Below are 24,122 nucleotides of genomic sequence, written 5' to 3'. Positions count from 1 at the left end.
TGAGATGCAAAAATAGGGCAGCAAGTGACAAGAAAATTTAAGTTTTTGTGTGGCGTCCACAGTATTTACATTTTCGTTTCAAGTAGAGTTGCATAATGTATCAAAAGTTTGCCATTTTTGCAATAAAAGTGTGTGTAATATCAATATCGCAAAGAATTGCTTGGATGTGGTCCGATTGGGACACTATGGATCATAAAACATCAAGCTGGAAGTCTTGAGTTTATTTCCAGGAACAAATTACACTTTAAAACACTTTTTTTGCCCAAATTGTTACAAGAGATAAAGCATGTTGATAAAAATAATCTAATTATAGTCGTGGTCATTACGCCCTAATTGTATTCTTCGGATATTTTAACCAATGATAGATGGAGTCACAAGTTCCTGCTGCTGTTAGTTTGTTTGTTGGAAGCAGAGGAGTAGATAGTTGGTATGATGTTAAAGAGTGTTGTGATGACAGAAGAGAAAAACAAGAGAGAAGAAAATGCGGGTTTGTTATCACAATATTTCACAAGAGTATCAATATTGCATGTTTTTCTAATGCCATTCCACCCTTGTTTTGACATTTATCTCTAATTTAATAGTATAATTTACGTGATGGTATACACATCTCAGTAAAGTACTTTTTTCTTACATGATTTCATTTTGCTTCCTTCTAGGCTTACATTACTACACTGTTATTTGACATTTACCCACAGCTAAAATGTTGAAAATGTACTTTAGATTTTATGAAAAAATAAGAATGATGCTTCTGGTTGCCTTTAAGTTATTAATAACATTAATTATTTGTTCAAAAAGCAGCTGGGTTGAAATCATAGCCATAATTTATAACTTTACGAATGCACACACATACAAATGAGTGTGAGTTTGCCAATATAGGACGTGTCACATCATTTCTGTTTTTCTTTGTCGAAATGCTCAGAATAGCTGCCAATTAATTGTAAAACTAGTTGAACTGATGGCTTTTCACCTCTACTTCATAATAAAGTAATACAGATATTAACTTGAAAATGCATGCAGAGCTGAAATAAATAAATCATATTCTGAATAATTTTTACCAAATAAATATAATGTTTCTAAAGGTTTTTGTATTTCTGATGCAGCTTCAAGGCAAACAGGCTCCGACTCTGAGCTGATGGCTGAAATAGTTTAAAAGATTGCTCAGCTTAGTTTAAATTTTGGATTATATTGTGACAAATGTTTGTCTAAATTACATTCAAACTTACAAAAATGATGATAAAAGTATAAAACTGTGCCACTCTGGTTTGTGTTATCAAATATTACATTATAATTATTAAAGAAAAGCTTCAGTAAATATTTTGTTTTACAATTTGGACATATTCATCCATTTTTACTTATCAATAAATAATCTTTAAAGGATCAACAGTAACAAAACATGTGTCTCAAAGTTCATTTTTATTTGCAAACAGTATATTTTATCTTGACATTTCAGTTGTTACATACTTAACAGAGGTTTGAGCTCATTTCTCCTCTTAATCTGCAGGAGAGGACTGTAACGATCAGGAGGCAGACGATTGGAGGGTTTGGTTTAAGTATTAAGGTAATTTAGATCCCATCTGATCAGGCCGCCCATCTGCAGCACTTTAAATAGAGTCTGAAAGAGTCTTATAGATCATTTCGCTGTCGAACTGCATTAACAGCAACAGCTATGCACCGTCATAAAACACTCGTGACTCGGTTTGTTTTCTTTTGCATCTTTAGGGTGGTGCAGAGCATAAAATCCCTGTTGTGATATCCAAAATATCAAAGGAACAAAAAGGTATAACATCCATTTTGATAAAGTTTCATTTCACGCCTCTGTTGTGTATTTGTTTAAGTGTTTTTTCCTGCTTTGTTTGTTTCTAGCTGAACTCTCCGGGCTGCTTTTCATTGGAGACGGCATTCTTCAGGTAAAATGTCACAATAATGGTTCCTCCTCTCATTCTGCAAAATAACATACCCAGGTTTTTTTAATAATTCATGTGCCACATGTCCCCGAAACTATGTGGAATAATTACTTATCCCCATAGGCAAAGCACTTTTATTTATTGCATGTGTTCCAGCCAAATGAATAGAAAAATTAAACAAGAAAAAAAAAAAAAATCACACCTCCCACATATTAACTGTGCATGTGACATTCTTATTTACACTTTCCTGCACAGATGCCACAACAGTTATTATGCTTGTCTCATTAATCATTTTGGAGTTGGAGTTTTAGGAATATGTTGCCAGAAGTGTGATTCAGAGTACCTATGTTACTGTTGTTTCCAGATAAATGGAATAAACGTCAGAAGCTATCGCCACGAGGAAGTGGTAAGCTGTCAGCTCAGATCTCCCAGTTTCTTACACTGCAACAACTCTTTCAACAGCTTATCTTGTCTCCGATGATGATTTGTATCTCTCTGACACGTAAAGCCAATTTTTCCCCTCTTTCATCTCCTCTTAAGTGCAAAACTGTACGAATTTTATGTGAGTAAGTAGCATAAAACTTGCAGCCTGTGTAAATCCCTTATCTTGGATTTCCATTCTTAGCTTAGACACTGGTGTGCCGTGTTTCATCCCAGCAAGTGATCTGCAAGGATTTTTTTCTAAAAAAAAAACAACAAAAAAAAACAAACGCTACTAAAAAATAGCCACTTGTTTGCGACTTTCAGGTCCAGGTGTTGAGGAACGCAGGTGAAGAAGTGACTCTCACCGTCTCGTTCTTGAAGAAGACTCCAGCCTTTCTGAAGCTGCCACTGTGCGAGGACTGCACATGTGAGAAAAGCCCCCTTGTAATTCTCCAGTATTGGGTCTAAGTGCATCACTGCCACAGCCGTGGAAAGTAATTAACTGGGATTATTTTTAGCTGGTGTTATTTTCTGTCTAGAAGTGGTTGTCTTGGAAACAATAATCTCAAACCACTTTCAGAAAAAATGAGAAAAAAACAAGACAAATTCATCTGTTTTTTTTTTTTTTTTGGTTTTCTTTTTGAGCTCCAGCTAAAGATGATACAGAGAAAAACCAAGAAGTGAGTCACATCTCGAGCGTCACAAAAGGTGCTAAAGACTAAACCAAAAGAGCAGATGTTGCTTTGCTCATTGTGGCACAATTGATTGCTCTCTCGCGAGAGAGCTTCAGTCCATCATCAAACATGAAAGGTTTTGTAAAATCTTTTCATTAGTGCATGTTGGCCAGGTTGACTGGCCGTTCAGTCAGTCAGCTGAATACAAATCAGTGTAAAGCTGGAGCCGGCGATGGAGCAGAACAAAGTAAAATTGCTTTTGTTGATGAAACAGATGGAGGTGTTGCTCTGAGTTGAGTATTCTTTGTCTGTACCTCCAGGCATCCCCAGTGACCAGAGCAGTGGGACTTCATCTCCTCTCTGTGACAGTGGCCTGCACCTAAACTACCACCCCAACAACACGGTACTGTTCATTAGCCTCTCATGTGACTGACTGCTTCTACTGTACAACTGTCATTTGGTCTCCATGCAGTGGCGTTCTCGGTGCCAGCAACTTGTTTCCATGCAACTGACGTGGCTCGCTAATAACCGCGCTGCTCCATCCTTTGCTGTTTGAGAAAAAGGGTGAATCAGCTGTAATCTGCAGCTTGTGCTCGCTCTCCCTTTTTGTGTGTGTGCAGCTGCCGTGGCAGCAGAGCTCAGGCTCGTGACATGTGCGCCGTTTGAAATGTGTGTGGAAACGTTATCTCTGTCCGCCCCGCTGTAGGACACGCTGTCCTGCTCGTCCTGGCCCACATCTCCGGGGCTTCGCTGGGAGAAGAGATGGGTGGACCTGCGCCTCATCCCGCTGTTACACTCGCGCCTGTCGCAGTACATCCCGGGCTCTGACGTCTGCAGGTGAGCCGTGGGGCAGCATCTTAAAGTGTCACTCGCAGACCTGGTCTTTCCCTTTCGGGCTCAGTATAATGGTTGTGCTGAGATCTCTTTCTTGGGGATTTTGAAATGAAGCTCAGTCCCAAAGTAGGTCATGTGTTTTGCTTTTTCAACCTCTTTACCACTCACTGCCATGAAAGGTGGGCAATAATAGAATGTAATTGCCTATGTGTTATTCTCTGTGTGTGTACATGTGTGCTTGTCTTTTTGTTAGCAAAATATATCATGAACCAGTAGGCAAAATGTCAATGAAACTCTCAGAAAGCAATCATTGGATGAACATCTACAACTGATTAGCGTTTGAAATCAACCCGATTCACAAAGGCCGCCACAGCTAATCAATTTTAGCATAAGCAATAGTTGCTACAACTCAGTCTATTTTATAGATATTGAGCTAAAATTTTGTGTTGTTGTAGCTGAAAGTTACCACCAACCCATACTCTGAGCCCTGACAGATCGCATATTACCTTTGTTTAAACCTTTGGCATCTTGTTCGACAGGTGAAATGCATTATATTATTCCCAAACTCCTTTGATAATTACAGTAACACAACCTAATGAATCAAACAGAATTACTGCAGAATTTATACCTGTGTGTTATTTTTATTCTGTCAATTAAAAATAGAGCAATCCTACAACAATTATGAGCTGTTGAATTATTACAGGTTTTGTCACTATCCATAACACCCGTTCATTAAAGTCATAATCAGTTGAGTTACAATAGCGCTTGTTTCACCAAAGAATATAAATATACTTGTAGGAAGCACTAAACAATAAACTGACTGCCTCATCTGTTATCCGTTTTTAGTCCTGATGATAATATAACATAGTTGCAAAATAATGACTGATTTATGAGGTATTTGTTCACCTTTTTTATTTATCTAGTTTCCCTGTTAAGTCAGCTTGAACAAGAATCATGTTAATCATAACATTTTCATTCTTCTCGATGAGCTTTATTTCCATTAGAACTGATTTACTAAATTGTGCATGTTATACTGTACCCATTAGGCTGCCAATAGATGTAATTATAATTTTTAAAACATTTGATCTTATGGATTGGACGTTAATGGATCTCACTTGTGGTGTGCCTTGTTTTAGTCCATTAACTGAAAACTGGATAGGGGTATTGTAAAAGTTTTGGGCGATTTATGAGGCATATTACAGGCAAAGCTTTCCGTTTTATGTTGCAGCTAAACGACGGTTTCCAGACTTTAACCACAGTTTGTTTTATTGTGATAACTTTGGTTATGCTATCAGCAGTGCAGTCTGTTCAAAAAGAGGCGAGGAAATTAAACCGCTCTGAAATCTCAGTTATTTCAGCCTTGCGTCACTAGATTTAATCAATCTGAAACAAAACGTGAAGTGTTTATTCCTGATTTTTACTTTAGCTTTGCTGAAAGGTGCCTTTTTACCTTTCTACCTCCAACAGTATAAACACTGAGTCTTATATGTAGGTACAGTTCAACTCTTGAAAATGTTTTGCGAAAGAATGAAAGTAAATTTTTATACACTGGTGTCTATTGGTAGATTAAGTGGAATTATAATATTAATATCTACATCATTTATATTTGGTTTACATCATTAAATCTTCCTTTATTAAATAGTCTTTGCTCAGAAATAGACAGTATTTAAAACAAAGTTGCTGTTTTTGCTGTGTTGGTTCCAAAATTTAGTTTTATCCCACAAAATTTGTATTTTGCGCAGCATTACACACACATACGAACTCTAAATCTTTTATTAGTCAGATATGTTTTTTTTAGTAGGTTAAATATAATTGTCCTACACTTTTTAAAAACTGTTTAGCTGTTCAAAGTACGACTTAAAATGACATCTGAAAGCAGACAATGTTGGGTTTCATTACGTCTTGCAGATTATTAAACTGGATTACAGACATGGTAAAACAGGAAATGAAAGCTGTGCAGCTCTTTTATGAGCTGGTAAAACATTTGATGGTCTTCACTCTAAATCAGGTGGACCCAGTGTTTTTTTTTTCTGCTAAAAAGAAGCAAAAGGAACACAAACTCATTCAAACCACCTGAACACTTGTGCCTTGTATTGTACATGTTCCCAATGAATAGATTCATAAAGAATATTACACTCTCAGTACATGTTTTGTCAGAAGATGATATTGATTAATTTAATTGACTTTTCAGGGGACTGTTTTGTAACTAAAGGTTTCAGTTGTCATTTTACCTTTCAAATAAAAGAAAATTTAAAGGCGTAAATTAAAATGTCTAATTAAATAAAATTGCAAACTTTAGAAATGAGAAAAATTCTGTGTAGACATTTAATTTTGACAACTCCAACAAGTGAACTGATTTGTTGGGCACAAAACTCTGTTTTTCCTGAAAACTGTCTCGGAAGAGCTCAGTGGAAGAATTGATGATGTTGTTCCACTTTTCAAATTCTGCCGAACAAGTGTTTTGACACGGTGACACATCTGTTGACTGAAAATGGAAACAATTTCTTTCGATGAAGCCTTGAACTTCATATTAGTCCTGGAGACTGATGACTGCAGAATCGCTGAAAGGTTTTTGGCACGGCTGACCCTGAAGAGGTGTATTTGCATCAACAGAATCCTTTGCTGTTTGGATTCAGCTACAATGATTTGTGTTTTATTAGAGGAACATTAGGTTATGAATAATATTTCATGGTTTGATGACTTTTGGTTCTGTTCTGAAATGAGCAGGTAGATTGAGTCCTAGTTGAATGCGGTTATTATTTTGTCAGATTTATTTCATTCTTCTTAGGTATGGGTGAGTTTCAAGCTAACTATACTTCCTGTTTTATTTTGAAAAGCCTGTTCTTTAGTCAGTCAGTTTGGCCTAGCTTCCTGCACACACCTGGTCCTAATTAGTTAATCAGTACACCTGTCTTGGCTTTAGTCCTTTGCTGTCTCAGTATATTTAGATTCCTTTTTTTCACTGCCAGGTCTGCTGTTTGTTCTCCCAGGTTTTGTTCAGCCTTGTCAGTTTTGCTTTATGCTCTGCACAGAATCACCTGTGCTTGTAGTGTTTCTTTGTTTTTCTTGATTTAATGAAGTTGGTTTTAACCTGCTCCTGCCTGCCTCTGACCTTCAAGTTCTGCGATTGTTTGTTTTTTTACCACTTTCTTCATGAACTGAGTGCATCATTTACTCCACTGACAAATGATGATAAAATAGCTTTCCTGTCTCTTCCACCACAACCGAGTGAGCTACGCTGCCAAATACACTTCTCCAGAAACTTAAACTTCTACTTTAATAAGGTGTAAATTTTCAACGAACCACTGAGACACTAATTAAAATGTTTGAATCTGTTGCAAATGATGCAAGATTCACCTGAGGGAATATCTTACTGGCTTAGTATTTTACAGAAGAAGTAGAAGTTTTTTAATGGGACTGTGTTGAAGCCGTGCAGAAACATTTAGGAGCCGGCGTCTCCCAGCTGTCTTTTGTGTTTCACTTTGAGGCAATTTTTGCACTGGTGTCATTTTTCGGACCTATTTTTTTGTTATTGCCTGTCTCCACAGGCAAGAAGGTGGTGATAATTTGTTTTTTGTTTTTCTGTTTTTTGTGTGTGTTGTGTTTGCCATGTTAGCAAAAAATCTCATGAATCGCTAAATGGGTTTTAATGAAACTTTCAGAAAGGATTAATAGAACAACTAATTAACTTTTAGAGGCAACCCAATTTAAGATGTCCCATCACAGCCAACTGAAATTAGACGAACCAAAAACGATTATAACAGCCATTTTTACAGACAATGAGCTAAAATCTGATGTAACTAGCTGAGCATAATCCCCAACACAAATGCTAACAAACTGCATGAGAACTTTAAACCTCTGACAATATCTGTTGGAGTCAACCCTGTCTGTCTGTTATCAAATATCTCATGAATCAGTTGACAAATTGTAATGAAACTCCCTGAAAGTAATCACTGGATGCTCATCTACAGCTCAGCAACTTTTGAAGACATCCTCATTCAAGATGGCTGCCAAAGCTAATCGACTCAAGCAAACGTAAAAATGGCTAAAAGTCATCCCCTACTCGTTCTCAAAGTACGTGCAGATCACACAAGATCCTTGTTTAAAACTTTGGAAAACAGTTTAACAGCTGACTTGCTAACACACTCATAGTCATAGTATTAGGTCATAACTAAATTTACAAATTTAAATTTACAGACATTTGATGTAGTAGCAGAGAGTCATCCTCAGCACATACTTTGAGCAGTATCTCACGCCTGTCGTATTTATCTCACAATAAATGCATGAAAGGTGGCAGGCGACATGTATTTCTTCAAGGAATGCTCGGCCTTTAATGATTTTTTTTTAAATGTATGATTGAAGTTTCTAAATTGTTATATATTCTCTTGGTACTATAGTAAGGGTTGTGTTATACTTTTTAAATTTTTAACTATAGACTTTTATACATTCAAAAATGGGAAGCATTCTAAGTCTTACTGGTGAAATATGTCTGTATTGTGTAAGATTTCTTCATTGGTTTGTTTGTGTTTTTTTTCTGTGAAGTCAACCATTAAAATAGAACAGAGTCCAAAACAATTTGGGAAAAAATAAAATGTACAGTATTGTATTGTGTATCATATTGCACCGTAATGTATTGTAGTGGGTTTTTTTAGGGAATATAGGCTGTTAAAGAATTCACTTTTGTTTGCACAGGAAACAAATGCATAAAACTGTAGAATTTACACTTAATATGGAAAGTGTTTGCAAATAATTTTATGCACTTTTGACACTGCTGACTTTTTGTAAGGCAGGAAAACACAAACAATTATGTTAATTTGTGTTAATAAATCGTCTTGTGGTGTTTGCTTTTCTTTTTTCAAATCTTTCAGAAAAAATGCTTTCCAGGTCATAGCTGTGGACGGAGTTTGCAGCGGAGTCATACAGTTTCCCACAGCGGAAGATTGCTTGGACTGGCTTCAGGCAATAGCGGGCAACATTTCCAATCTCACCAAGCACAATGTGAGTACAAACAGCTACTACTCTCAGTCCCACACGTAAACCTGTATGATATTGAGTCAGTTGTCCAAAAAACATACAATTTTGTTCATGGCCTACTTTACCTCTGCGGATCTCTCAGTAAAAGTGTAGTCTCATAATAATGTGTCTTCACACTCATCTGATATTGTAAGAACAACAATCACACTGAGCTACACAACCTTATGAGAGGTCCCTTAAGACAAAAGCCATTCTTCCTCTCGCAGACACTATAAAACCCTCTCACATATACCATCAAACCCTTTCACATATACCATCAAACCATCGCACATATACCATCAAACCCTTTCACATATACCATCAAACCATCGCACATATACCATCAAACCCTTTCACATATACCATCAAACCCTCTCACATACACCATCAAACCCTCTCACATACACCATCAAACCCTTTCACATATACCATCAAACCATCGCACATATACCATCAAACCCTCTCACATACACCATCAAACCCTTGATAGTGTGTGTGAGAGGGTTTGGTGGTGTATGTGAAAAGGTTTCATAGCGTATGTGAGAGAAAGAATGATTTTTGTCCTAAGGGGCCTCCCATACAATCTCGCCATGCTAACATTACACAGCCCTCATATAATATAGTATAATGATGACACCCCAGTGCTGGAAATAACAAAAAATATTTTTTTTGTGAAGACATGTTTGCAGCTGGTGTGGATAAAATGCTTTGCATATCTGCGTTTGAAGATGAGCCATGACTCTCAGCAGGGGTATTGAATACAAAAAATACTAACAAGGTCTACCAGTGACCATGGCTCAAACAAAATCTCAGCAAGAAATGGGTCTCATTTGACACATTTAACACCACATTTGGAATGTATCTTGTCTGTTTCTGTGCAGGTTTTGAGAAAGTATAAATCCTTAGACTGGAAGGATGTAAACAGGCTTTTGTGTTGTCTCTCCTTGGGACCTGAATGTGGCAGCAAAAAAAAGGAGGATTTTTAATTATCATGTGGCCATGAGAGTGGTTGTGGTTGTGAGTGTCTGGGGAGGAATAATGGAGCCCCGGTTAATTGGAGTGGACTAACATGAAACATAACACTGATGACTCAGAGCCAGGACAGCCTCAACAGTTGGGAATGTTTTTCTCACTCTGGCCTTGGCATTTAGTGAGGTGTGTGAGGGAGCTGCAGGAGGACGCTGAATGGATGAAGGATGTGCAGATTTCTGCTCAGACCATCGCTGTTTCACTGGGACTTGATGAATGAAACAAAGAAGAATTTGTTCTGTTTCGCTGCTTTACGTTCATCTAAATTATTTGATTTTATTCAGGGTTTTTTATGTTGCTGCAACCGGAAGGGCTTTTGGGAGGAAGAAACAGTTTTATTGATTGATTGTTTGATTAATTATGGTGCAGTTCTGCCGGAATCCCCAAAGATTGTTAGAGAAAAAAAAACAGAAAGCAAGAGAAAGTATCTAGAGTATCGTATTGACTAGGATTCCTTGAAGGAATGCATATCACCCACAATCTCGTGTAATATTGCAATATCTCGTTTGATCTTGCATGATTTAGAGGATGTGTTGAGAAGCACTGTCAACTACTAAAACAGCAAATGTTAGTTCAATATCTATAAAATTCTCTGAGGTATACCCATTTTTGAGTAGGCTAATGTTGATAAGCTGTGGCAGCCATCTTGAACTACTGGATGCACATCTAGTAATTAGTTTCTGAGAGTTTCAATAAAATACATCTAGTTGCGTATAAGATGTTTTGCTAACAAACAAACAAGGACGATGCTAACAGTTAATGACAGGGTTTGAAGCAAAGATCTTGTGTAATGTGTTGCACTCAAAGTATGTGTTGTGGATGATTATCAGCTATCACCACAACAAATTTTAGCTCCATATCTGTAAAATTGGCTGAGTTATAGCCATTTTTCTGTTTTGTTAGGCCAGTTGATTGTAGCGGTCATTTGGAATCAGGTTGACTCCAAAAGTTAATCATTTGTAAATATATATCCAATTATTCCTTTCTGAAAGTATTAATATGATCCATGGAGTAATTTGTGAAATATTTTGCTAACGCTATAGATGAAAGCAAACCCCCCCCACACACACACATACAGAGATCTGAGCAAAAACATTATTGCCTTTTGCCTTCAGCGAGGCAATAAAATTCAGTTCACATGATTAAAAATTTTCAAAGATTGGCCTTTCTACAAATATTAAACAGGAAACATTTCAACAAAGAGCAGGGTCCCGCTATGCTTGTCGAGAGGTGTCACTTGTTTGAACGATCTGTTTGCTTTCAAATATTTAACCTTCGTCACGATAAAAAGCATCCATTTCTCTGAGCGATGATGGCAGATGTAAAATGCACTCGAATCTCTGCGCTCCGCAAATTCCCATAAAGGCTCAGTGATGTTCTGGTCTAGTGGCTGGAGAGGCCGTCTCAGGGTTCATGAAACCCCTCTTGAATTTGTTTAGCGATGCATTCGAAGGCATCATGGAAGACATTATGAAAGGAAGTATTTGCTCCATTGCTCCTAACGACTCCCACCAGTCAGCTGCACGGCAGAGCAGCAGATATTGTGGGACGTTTTTTCTGCCGTCTTCCTTCCAAACATGTTAACAAATTGAATCAGATATTAGGATTCAGCTTGAATGTGACTAATAAATATTGAGTCATTACTTCTGTGTTCAGGCTCCTTATATCAGGTTGTTTCTTTGTGTTTCTGACCTTGAACACAAGTGGTTTCTTTATCACGAGTCTGCAGCGAAGTGCAGCACGAACACTTTCCGCTGAGACTCGGGCTCAGAGGTGCTGATTCAATTCTGTAGTAATCTTTAAAGCTTTCCTTCAGTGGCGTTCGTCAGTCTCGGTGTTAAGTGTCTGTCAGTCCCAGTCAGCGAACTCTGGCTTGTGATCGCCGTTTGTCTTTACTGCTGCGGTTTTGTCACGTCTGAGTGTGTTTTGATGTGAATCTTAGAACAGAATTTATTACAGCGTGATGTTTGTACCCAGTACAAGGCGCCTCATTTACAATTCTCAGTGTGCTGTAAAGATAAGTCAGCAGTTTCCGAGTTGTACCTCTTGCATCATGTTCTGGTTGCTGTAGACACGCACTCCATCACAGCCCTTCCCCCACATGTTGCCCCAATTTATAATTAAACAACTCTGGAAAACTCCAAAACAAGTAGTCTGCACATTCCTCTGAACATTTCCAGGTTTTGTGTATAAAAGTAACCTTTATATCGTTCGCCTTTCATGGTGGAAGGCGATAATGTCTTTACATGTGTGGATTTGTTTGTCTGTTAGTAAAAAATCTCAGAAACCAGTGGACAGATTTTATTGAAACTCTAAGAGACGGTAATCACTGGATGTACTAATCAACTGATTAACCTTCAGAGTCAGCTTGATTCAAGATGGCTGCCACAGCTAATCAACATTAGCAGACACAAATATGGCTAGTTCAGATGTTTTTACAAATACTGAGCTAGAATTTGGTGTGGTAGTGGCTGAGAGTCAGTCCCAACACATACTTTGAGCACTAACAGTTCACACAAGCTTTTTGTTCAAAACTTCAGCATTACTTGTTAGAGTCAGCCTGTTAGCAAAATAACTCATCAATCAGGAGATGGGTTTTATTGAAATTCTCAGAAGGCAATCATTAGAGTCTTTATCTGATTAACTTTTAGAGTCAACCTGATGCAAAATGGCCACCACAGCTAATCCAACTTAAAGAAATATGACTGTAACTCTGTCAGTTTCACAAATATTGAGCTAAATTTTGCCATGTTAGTTGATGAAAGTTATCCTCATCACATACTCTGACCGCTAACAGATCATGTAGATCTTTGTTTAAATCTTTGGCATGTAAGGCCATTGGCCATATGCATTCCTTCACTAAATGTTTGTTTTTCTAAAAAACAAAACAAAAAAACAAAGTTTATATCAATAAAAGAACAAGTAAGGCAGCTGTGTTTATTTAATGTTTGACTTTAAAGATAAATGTAAAAATCATGAATCTGATTTTTAAGAAAATAAAACAGATTCTTTTTAGTTACATACACACATATATATATATATATATATATATATATATATATATATATATATATATATATAAACAGCTACTAGCCTCTCAAAGCGGCACAATTTCAATTAAATGTCAGCAATGGCAAGTATCCAAGTACATTTACCTTTTATCATTTTAAGGTGTTGAGAGGATAGTAATAACGTCACAGCTTGAGAGGGAAGTTATCTACATTTACATCACATAAATGGTTTGATTTCTTTATAGCTTTACTTTTTTTAAAATTTTCCACTAAAAGTCACTCACAATAGAACATGGGATTATAAAACAAAATACCCTCAATAATTTAAAGTTTTACTAGTTTTCCACTGAAGAGTTACTTGTCCTCTAAGGGGACTCATTTTATTAACTTTCACCTCAAAGTCACTTTTAAAAAACCCTTCACTTTTATCTTCTGGCATGTTGGAGAAGTTGAACAACCTCTTACCTAAATTTATGAATATTTCAGTCAAATTTGACTGAGGTGAAATTTTCTTTGATAGTTTTTCTACATTTTACTGATACTAATATGGTTTTGTCTTTAACACAGACCTTGAACTTGCAAAGCAAGACAAGTTTATTTGTGCAGCTCATGTGACACAAGTCAAAGTGCTTTAAATAATAAATTATGATCTGAAAAATAGAAGAAACTGAGAAGGACAGGGCAGCTTCTGAAAGGAACATCCTAAAGTCATCCAATAATGACCAAAATTAGAAACTTAAAGAATAGAAGAATTTGCATTTAATTGAGTATAAAAACAGATAAATAGTTGGAAAAGACATTTTACAATACCTAAAAGAAATCATATTTTATTTATTTGAAATGCACAGTAAAGTTTGAACCCACATTTTAAATAAGCTGAGGGTTTTATAGATGTTAAATATTCATGCATCCTGGGAACTTTAAGTAAATCAGTTCACCTGAGGGATCTGGGCATTTTATATCATGCAAATAAAACAGAAATATATGGAAGACTAAGATCATTAAATTCCTAATGAACAAAAAGTTTGACTAAAAATAAGATATCATTTAACTCTAGAAATCACTTAAATGATTTTAGAAAAATATATAATGTGCTGTAAGGAGTTTTTGGTTGGCGGAATCTGGAAATATTCAACATCTGAGTTTCTTAGAAATCTATCAAAGTAACTACCAAGTTAAAACTTAAAGCTCAAACAGGGTTTTATGTTACTTGTCTGGGCAGAAATCATTTATTTTATGAATTCTTTTAAGATAATAAGACTGTTATCATCTGTAATTGTATTTACTAGTTAAAATTTGAATCCAAAATCATAATTTGACCAAAATTTTGATCTTGTTTGAGGCTAAATATATATATATATATATATATAAATGGAAAAAAAAATATTTTTCTTCATTTTAAATCTTGCAGAATTAACTCACATAGACACAGACGGTCAAGTTAAAGTTATTCGTTTTTAGGTGCAGGCAAAGGTGCATTATTTATGTTGAAAGTTTGGACCCGGAGCCTCTGCTGATTTGTGTTAAAACTACATGAACCTGCTGTTCGAACAGCCCACGGCTGAATCTGAGCTTCTGTCACCGCTCCCAAATATTCACACCCAGCTCACATCCTGACAGTTATCTGGCTGTTTCCTTCACAGTTTTCTTCTCCGCTGAAAGAAAAAAAAAAAAAAAAAAAGAACATTGTGCTTCTTCTCTCTGGTCCCAAACTTTGGTGACATTTTACAATCGGCTTGCTCTTGCCTCTGTAGTGTCAGGGACGGACATCTTAATTTGGCGCTCGGGTTTCAAGAAAGAGTTATATTGATGGCGTGATGTGAATTAGGTGAGAGCGATACCTGTAATCTGAACAAAGTGTTTTAATTTGAAGCCTGACTGCTCCCTCTGTAGTTTTGCTGCTTTTATTACCGTGGCGAAAATGGACTTTTTTTAAATGGATTTTTTTTTATTTTTTAAGAAGAACCTCAGGTCCTTGTGGAAATGACTCTATCTCATTTTGAAATTTGCATGCTTTAAATAAATGAAGCAGCTCTAACCGTCTACCTTCATTTCTGGGATGTTAGTGTTGGTATGGAAACTAATTCATGTTTATTGGTCATTTACAGGCTCTGTGGGATCCTGCAAACATGCTAACTTTGTCAGCTGGTCTGATTTTAAGAGGCACTTAGTTACTGATGTTCTTAAATTTAACAGGTGAAGAAGATTAACCGGAATTTTCCAGTGAACCAGCAGGTAAGATCCAGCAAAAAAAGTACCACCTAATCCTTCTTTAAACCATCCTTTTGTTTTAATAGGTTTTAATTTGTGTGCTTTATCCTTATCTTTAAAGAAAGGTGAATTAAAGCTGGTGTGTAAAGTCAGAATAAGGACACAGCCCTGTGTTGCCAGCTATTACAACACATGGAAAGTGCTTGCATCATTTAAGTCCATCCACTGGGAGATGATCAGAAAACAACTTTAAGTGCTTTCAGTCAGTTCACCCGTCACGTCATCTTTCAGTCTAAAACATCAGATTTAAAGGCGCAGTGAAGTTTGGTAATTATATACTCAAAACTCTGCCTGAAAACTGAGCAACTAAAGAAAATTAATTAATCCACAGGACAACTCACTGTGGAAATTTACTGCGTGTTTTGAATGCAGTTCTTGCAAAACCACCGACAGAAACCTTTAAAGTGAAAAGCAGTTTAAATCAGTCAAGTTCTCAAATCCGAAATTATGTCCCAAAATATTTCAACCTCTGTGTTTATCTGACTCCAGTTTTTCACCATTTATACTTTTTTTCCCCACGTAATTCCTGTTTTATTAGAGTAAGCAAATACGTTGTTTTCAAGAGCGTTCTTTTGTTCTGAGCAAATAAAGGAACTAAGTCTTAATAGAAAGAGTTGTAAACAAACAGTACAGATACCTGCAGAGAAAATATTGCTACAACTTTTAGAACTGTATTTAATGAGTGTATTATATTCATGAACACGTCTTTATAGAATGTCTTAAAACATAAAACAATACTAGCCAAAAGTCTGGAGTTATTCATTATTTTTCATACTTTTCTTTAAAGGAGTCCGACTTGTAATCTTTTAAAATGGTTTTGAGGAACAGTTCTTTAGGATTCTTGAAGTTTTTTCAAAGTGTTTTTAATTAACTTTGGCTGCTATTTTACCCCTTTTCAGTCTAGTAGTTGACAGTTTTCATAAGAAGTTTTTAGGCAACCTAATTTCAATGAATTTATAAATCATGAAAGCATAAAAGGATCCTAAACTCAAGGGATGAACCAGTGTTGTGACAACACAAACAACTTTGCAAATAACCATTTTTAAATTGGCTCTTTGATACCAGCAGCATGTCAGTTTCTTCCCATTTCTTAAGTTAAATCTATTACAAAACAGCACTGTTTGAGGAATATAAAATACTGTTTTAGTACCAATAAGCTGAAAACCTGGTACACAGTAGATGATCATCTGAATATGCAAAATATTTTCCCCTATCTTTGGAAAGACTTGGCTTTCAGATGCTGTTTATATTCGTAGATTTATTATTTTTATTTTATGCCTGACACTTCTTTTTTTATGCTTTACTTGTCCACTTTCTGCTTCTTTGAACCCACACAGCACAATGTAATATCAGGTACACGAACTGAACAGGAAACGAGAGAAAACAGCCGAGGTTTAAAGCAAAACTGTTGATCAGGACCACTTAAAATACAACAGGGTCTGGCTCCTTGGAAGCAAATACAAAGAAATTTGGGTTGGTTTTAACATTTCATTCACTCTACCTGTGCAACATTTTGTAGTTTAATCTATAAACTTGGTTATGTTGACTTTAAAACTTAAACTTATTTTATTTTATTTATTCTTCAATAGAATGCACAGTGAGTAATTGCTAATAAATACAACTGAATAAATGTTACTATAAGCCAATGATGCCTCACCAGGGCAGGGTTTTAGAGGACTGGCTAGAGATAGTTTTGGGACCCGACAAAATAAATTTTTTAACTCATAGAAATTACAATAATGATAATAATCTGCACTTAAATTTACGGTTTATGTTCCCAGAGAGCAGAGTTGCTTATTACACAGGCGCTGAGCTATAATGTAACATCTAAAGTCTGAAGTACTGAAATATTTCAGGCCTACCATCTGAATTTATGAGAAAATCTGCTTTGTTAGATTTCCAGACAATAAAGCTAATTTCAAAGCACGACTACCACATCGCTGAAAATGCACTGAAGCAGAATGGAGATCCGGTGAATAGACGGCACAGAAGCTGTTGTTCTCATTCGCCACATTCAGACTTAGTTTTAAAAAGGAATCTGGAGCAGAAATGTGTCTGGTGGGTGCACATGCGTTTCTAAGCTTCTTGCTGTCTTATTAAAACCGCTCTCTAATCTTAATCATTAGCACACACACACACACACACAGGATGGGTACTGTAGGAATCCTTGACGGTAACAGTAGATGATGTAGATATAGGCCACAACAAATTAAAATTCTTCCCAGTGATGTGGGCTTGCCCTGCTTTGATATTAGGTGAAATAAGTCATTTTGTAAACTTTAATTAAATAAAAACATTAATACAATCCTTGGCTACTGCCCTGGTAAGCCCTGTTGAAGGCCAGCCTTGCTTACCAAAGATGTCAAAAATAGTATGTGTAATTTAAAATGTATATTCTGTTTTTCTACACTAAAATGTATTATAATCATTTGTTTTGTTGTGTCTGTGCAGCTTTGATACAAAAAACTTTATTATTTTTTTCTCCCAGATAAATCTGAAATGTTAAACATTGTCCCATTTTTGGGGGTGTAAACGATAGTAAGCGAATGAGCTTAGAACTAAATTGAATTATTTTGGCTGACAGTAGTGAAATAGCTGCAGTGTCATTTAAAGGGCAGATTGTCTTGTTAGCATAAATGTTTCCTTAGACAGGATCTGATTATAATAAATGTCTGACAACATTAGGAGCAGGGATCCTATGGAAATATTGTGCTGATTTGACGCGCTGGGCTCGCTGTTAATGCTGGGTTCAGAGTAGAGAAGGAGGGTATAAACACACACACACACACACACATCTCACCCAAGTTTGGTGGCTGGTTGCTGGGAGACCAAAAAGACATCCTGGATGTAGCAAGTTTTTCCAGCTGCAGACTTGAATGCAGGATGAATCTGTCAAGCTGTCAGATGAAAGCCCAGGCATTATATTTACCGACGAGGAGGAGGAGAAGGAGGAGGAAGAGACAAGCAGCAGCTAAGAGGGCGTGGGTTCACAGTATCCTCGGAGTGTGGAGAGTTTTTGGCTCGTTCGGGAGCTGCACCTAAAGGTTTAATTCAGACTGAGAAGGGAACAGATTGACAACCTGATGGGCTGTTGAGAAAAGTCACACTGAGACGCAGAAAAATATAAACTCACTCCAGGCTGCAGATAACTCTGACAGAACACCAGTGATTGGAGTACACAAAACTCCAATCTGTTTTGTGTTTATGTTTAAATCCCTACGATTTCAAAGTCATTATCACATATGCTTTGACACATCTTCTTCAAGATGCTGGTTGTAGCATTCCTTATCTTTGCTCCCAGAGTCTTTTCAAGAAAAATTACAGCTAAACTTGCAATTAACAAATGTAATGAAACATCTCTAGTCAATTACAAACAGTAAGAATATAGACCTCAATAAACAGGACTTCTGACTTATAATGTATACAAAAAGGGCTGTTTATCAAAGCATGTCTAAATTTGCCGACATTTTTGCAGCTGAAATCAGAGCGTCGGACAAAGTTAGTTAAAGCATTTAATAATAGATAAAAGTCAGATTCAAAACCTTTGTTTAGTTATGCATGAAGTATAACACATCAGAGTTAAAAGTTCATAAAGCCTTGTGAAAATGTCTCCTTACCAATACATAAATTATAAAAAGAGAGGACCAGGTTTAAGAAAAAAATGAATAATTTGTCATCCTTTAAGAATAAAATGTTACATAAATCAAGTGTGAATAATTTAACAAAACTTTCATTCTGTAAGGAATAAAAGTCTGAAGTACTCACATCTATTAAAGTTGAGAAATGTGAATAAGAGTAAGTTGGCTGAAAACCAATGTTTGTAAACTGAAAAAACATGAAAAATGCTTGAAATTGTTCTTTAATGTTATTTTCCTGAGCTCACATTCTTTTGTTACCTCGAGATAAAATTCCATTTTTTGTTATGTAGGGGTTAATTGAGCTCATCTTAATTATCTGATCTTTTGTTTTTGTTGTGGATGATATATTAATTCTCACTTTTCTCTTGAATCATTCTGAACAAAACAGGATAATTCAGGTGAAATAGAAAACAACCGTTGGGTTTATTTGGCTGCATGTGATTTCAGCATTCAGTATCGAGAAGGATTTATAACAAAGGTTTCTGATTTAATTGCAAGCATTATAGTTGAAGACAAGGTGACATTTGGTTTGCTCTCATTTGGTAGATTATCTACATGGGCTGGGTGGACGAGAAGGAGCAGGACTCTGTTCAGGACCGGATGTACTCATCAAAGTTCCTCGCGCTGAGAGGCTCCTCGCTCTTCAAGTTCACAGCTCCTCCGGTAAGCTCTCGCTCTTCAACGGCGCTGTGTCACGTAAACTCCATCTTTGTGCTTCACATCAAACCCCTGTGTTGATTCGTCTCCACAGGGGGATTCTTCTTTCACTGCTAATGTATTGTTGAGGAGAAAGATGAGAAGTAGGAAGCAGCTCGCTCATAATAATCATTTGCGCCGCATTGATCTTCCATTTGATTGATGCTGATCATTTAATGTGTTTACATTCTGCCCGCTATTTGGGTTATTATGACGAGAGGGATAAGCTGTCAATGGTGCTGCAGACGGCAGGAGATTGATAGATAACTGAAATTGCCCACTCGGTGTGAATGTGCCAACGTAAATGGAATATGCTAATGCAAGTAGACGCTGGAACATAAGAGCCCGCATGTTCAGAAGTCGAGATCGGTTTCTTTTATTACTCCAAACTAGTTACCTGGGTGATGAATATGTTCCATCACTTGGCAGAACAGCAGCTGAAAGTAAGTCAGTAACTGAGCAGTGATATACTGCATATAATGATATTAATCTTGTTTATCTTTAAATTTCCAAAACTCGTTCATGCATCAACAAGTAAAAAGGTGTAATTTTATTTCACAGTATTTCCAGGTGAGCCTCCGGTAGAAGAACACTCCATTTTCCCTTTTAGAAACAGTTATTTCTTTCGTCTTTTTTTTTTCTTTCTTTCCACAGAGACGTTCCTCAAATAAAACATAAATTTATGTGACGTTTTCAGGTGACAACATGGGACTGGACCAGAGCAGAGAAAAGCTTTACCGTGTATGAAATAATGTGCAAGATTTTAAAGGTATCACAGTTTTTTTCTTTATTTATTTATTCCAATTCCCTGAGCATTTAGAGATGTGTATCTTAAACCGAGAAACTCCAAGAGACTATAAAGCAGCAAAGAGAATCTGAGGGCTGCGCTCATATGACTCACTTATACAGTACATTTGCATTTCGTCTTCTGCTTTCCCACTGAGAGACTTGAGGCTGCTGTTTCTTATTCTCTGCAGGTTTGAGGTCACTTTGAGTTTGATAGTGAGACTTTATCTGCTGTTCATTATCTGGAAACTCATTTTAGCAAACTCGGTTTATAAAAATTTGCAAATGCAATTAGCCATAGGTTGACCTTAGATTGCAATTTATGTTGCAGAAAGCAGATTAGAGGTAAATGTTGTTGGTTAGTAGTAACGTGTCGGGTATCTGTGTTGCTGTCGAGCATCTGTCAGCAGTGTGGTTGCTCTGTGCTGATCTCAGGACAGCGATCTTCTGGACAAAAGGCGGCACTGCTTCAGCGTTCAGACGGAGACCGGGGAAGACATGTTCTTCAGCGTGGAGCTGGAGTGTGAGCTGCTGATCTGGGAAAAGGCTTTTCAGATGGCCACATTCCTGGAGGTGGAGAGGATACAGGTGAACAACCGCGGGACAAGCCGGACGGTTTTCCTTTGACGGCGCGCTATTTGTGAGGATCTTTTCACGCACTTCTTGTTTTGTTGTGTTCTGCAGTGTAAAACGTATGCCTGCATCATGGAGAGCCACCTCATGGGACTCACAGTTGACTTCAGCATGGGCTTTGTGTGCTTCGATGCTGCTTCAAAGGTGAGTGCGGGACTACAGTGCGTCATCACCACCAATATGGTAAGGGTAGGAATCTTTAGGCACTTCACGATTCGATTCGATTACGACTCAAAGGGCTGCAATGCAATTATATTACGATTATCAATGCATATTGATTATCTGTGATTATCAAGTTTATAAATAAACACCAGCAGGAAGCTGGTAAGCTTATGATGTTTATCTAAAACACTGTGAAACTGAACTAGAGACAAAAAAAACTAATTTACAAATTGAAACAACTATGGGTTATTTTACATAAACAAATATATTTTTGCATAATAAAGAGTGCACAATAACATATGTCAAAAAATTCTAATAATCACAGACCGCTGACCAACTTAACATTAAAAATGCCATAGAAAAGCCAAATGCATCCAAAACACATTATAACCCCCCACCCCTAAAATATGGAAGAGCAATCTCAGAGTTGTACACAGTGTGATGAAACTAATCATGACACCTCAGCTTCCTGTTTCCTTAGATTTTGTTGTTGCTAACTTATTCTGTGCTCTGTGCATTCTCAGAGTGTGAGCACATTTGTTTTGACGGCTGGTCCCCCCCCCTTCCCCCTTAAGCCCAAACCTCTCACTCCAGCCTGCAGTTCATTTTGGTCTTTCACCAAGTCTGAGAGCCACACAGACTCCTTCACTGCTGCACATTATGTTGATGAGCAGGACTCGAGCGCTGCCATATTGTTCTCTAAGAATTTGGCTCGAACTCCTGCGACGTGAGGCAACAATGTCCCCCCAAGGATGATCATTATGGTGCCAGAGCATTGTTTATAGAGAGAAATGCACCAAATACAATCCATATGTAAACGACAAGTGCAAACAATCTGAGGAGAGGGATTACGCCATAATTAAAAGCTGCTATTGGCAAATCTGAAAAACTCATGTTAAGTTCTGTCAGAAACAACACAAATGTAACTTTGTTGGACAAGTGAAGCTGTAATCTGTTGACTCAGGAACCAGTCAGATTTTTACTGTGCCACCTCAATTCTGATAAAGTTGCAACTTGGAGTCAAAAATGTCAATAAAAAAAGAATGCAATGATTTGCAACACCCATATTTTATTCACAAAGAAACATCATAAACATGTCAAATCTTTAAACTACTAAACTGTTTAATTTTTAAGAAAAAATAAGGTGATTTTGAATTTGATTGCAGCAACACATCTCAAAAAGATGTGACAGGGCCCATGTATACCATTGTGAAGTATCCCCTCTTTTAACAACAGTCTGTAAATGTCTAGGACCTGAGGAGAGCAGCTGCAGGAGGTTTTGGAGGACAACGTTGTCCTATTCTTATCTGGTGTAGGATTCTAGTTCAGAGGTTCTGTGTCTCCTTTGCTGGATATTCTGTTTAATGATGCGTCAAATGTTTTCAGTCAGTGAGAGGTCTGGACTGAAGGCAGGCCAGTTCAGCACCTGAACTCTTCTACTACAAAGTTATATTTCTGTAATGATGCAGTTTAGCACTGTCTTGCTGAAATTTACAAGGCCTTCCCTGAAAAAGACATTTTCTGGATGGGAGCATATATTGTTCTAAAACCTGTAAATACTTTTCTGAATTGATGGTGCCTTCCCAGATTTGTAAGGCGCTCATGTCATATGCACTAATGCGTACCCATCCCATCAGAGAGGCAGGTTTTTGAACTGTGCACAGATAACAGACCAGATGGTCCCTCCCCTCTTTAACAGCAAGATTATGGCGCTCATGGTTTCTAAAATTAATTTCAAATGTCAATTTGTCTGACCACATAGCAGTTTTTCCCTTTACCTGAATTCATTTTAAACAAGCTTTGATCCAAACAAAATGGTGGCGTTTCTGGTTTACATATGACTTTTTCTTTGCATAATGGCTCTTTAACCAGCATTTGTCCATCTTTTTTGAGATGTGTTACTACCATCAAATTTAAAATGACCCTATTTTACCTTATAAATGTACAGTTTCCTAGTTTAAACAGTTAATGTTTACTATATTCCATTTTGAAGTAAATATGAGTTTGCAATTTTTGCGAATCATTTGCATTCTGTTGTTAATTAGATTTTACATGGTGTCCCAACTTTTTTGGAATTAGGTTGCATTTCTAGTATTGTTTTTATATAGAAAACTTTAACTGGAGCATGTAGTGTATATATTTATGTAACCAGGTGGCCATTAGAGTTTATTTGGGAAGTTGTTCCTTACAAGTCAGCTGGTTCCTCTGACAGCTCACAGATATCTTAGTCAGGTCTGTTCGTCTTTGACCTTTCACACATGAGTGCACAATAATTGGGTGAATAAATCAATAACGTATAAGACACTTACCACTGTATAATTGGCTGAATAGATTAAGGCATAAAATATGTTAATCAGAGCAACCCTATGAGGCCCAGGAGTTTTGAGTCATCCCTCATATCTTTGTGTTTTGCTTTCATGGAGTCAAACTTTACTGTAATCTTTGAAAGTCACTAGTATTTCAGACTTTGTTTGTTTTTTCTTTCTACGTTAGCTGGTTTTTCTTTCATGTTTAGCCCAATTCTTGTACCAGACCACTCCCTGCAAGATATTATTTTTTGTTAAACCACTTAATGCTCAATTCTAAATAAATCAGTATTTTAAAATCCCTTCTAAAGTAAGAAACGAACCTTTGTTCTATATACACATCCCAAGACAAGGCACTTTTTTACTAGCCAGCTGTCACAAAAAGGCAGAATGTTGTCAGTTTTTAAAGTTTCATTTTACAAAAAAATGCCAAAGGTAGCCCAGATTGACAGCTGTACAACAGTATGTTTACACCAACAGGGTGAGTCCCAGAGATCTGCTGAAAACTTGTCATATCTTGACTTGACTTCTTTAAAGTTTTGAACAAACAGGACAAATGGCAAAAACAACTGGTATAGGCCCTAAAAAAACATCTGTACAGGTGCTGGTCATAAAATTAGAATATCATGAAAAAGTAGATTGATTTCAGTAATTCCATTTAAAAAGTGAAACTTGTATATTATATTCATACATTACATACAAACTCATATATTTCAAATGTTTATTTCATTTAATTTTGATG

General features: G+C 36.8%; 1 protein-coding gene across 1 annotated transcript in view; it reads left to right on the top strand.

Annotated features, from left to right (window-relative positions):
- The window catches only part of sntg1 (syntrophin, gamma 1), a 50,903-nt gene that overhangs the window by 17,570 nt on the left and 9,211 nt on the right, over positions 1 to 24,122 (top strand). Inside the window, exons 5-17 of the mRNA XM_017425912.3 lie at positions 1,502 to 1,558; positions 1,720 to 1,777; positions 1,864 to 1,907; positions 2,269 to 2,310; positions 2,652 to 2,754; positions 3,322 to 3,404; positions 3,708 to 3,838; positions 8,704 to 8,833; positions 15,085 to 15,123; positions 19,344 to 19,460; positions 20,191 to 20,262; positions 20,715 to 20,867; positions 20,964 to 21,056. Coding sequence (XP_017281401.1) covers positions 1,502 to 1,558; positions 1,720 to 1,777; positions 1,864 to 1,907; positions 2,269 to 2,310; positions 2,652 to 2,754; positions 3,322 to 3,404; positions 3,708 to 3,838; positions 8,704 to 8,833; positions 15,085 to 15,123; positions 19,344 to 19,460; positions 20,191 to 20,262; positions 20,715 to 20,867; positions 20,964 to 21,056 — 1,122 coding nt within the window. The remainder of the gene's footprint in view (positions 1 to 1,501; positions 1,559 to 1,719; positions 1,778 to 1,863; positions 1,908 to 2,268; positions 2,311 to 2,651; positions 2,755 to 3,321; positions 3,405 to 3,707; positions 3,839 to 8,703; positions 8,834 to 15,084; positions 15,124 to 19,343; positions 19,461 to 20,190; positions 20,263 to 20,714; positions 20,868 to 20,963; positions 21,057 to 24,122) is intronic.

The sequence above is a fragment of the Kryptolebias marmoratus genome, linkage group LG20 (assembly GCF_001649575.2).
Source record: "Kryptolebias marmoratus isolate JLee-2015 linkage group LG20, ASM164957v2, whole genome shotgun sequence".
NCBI classification, from domain to species: Eukaryota; Metazoa; Chordata; class Actinopteri; order Cyprinodontiformes; family Rivulidae; genus Kryptolebias; species Kryptolebias marmoratus.
The sequence above is the reverse complement of the archived record's forward strand: the minus strand, read 5'-3'. Positions and strand labels throughout refer to the sequence as shown.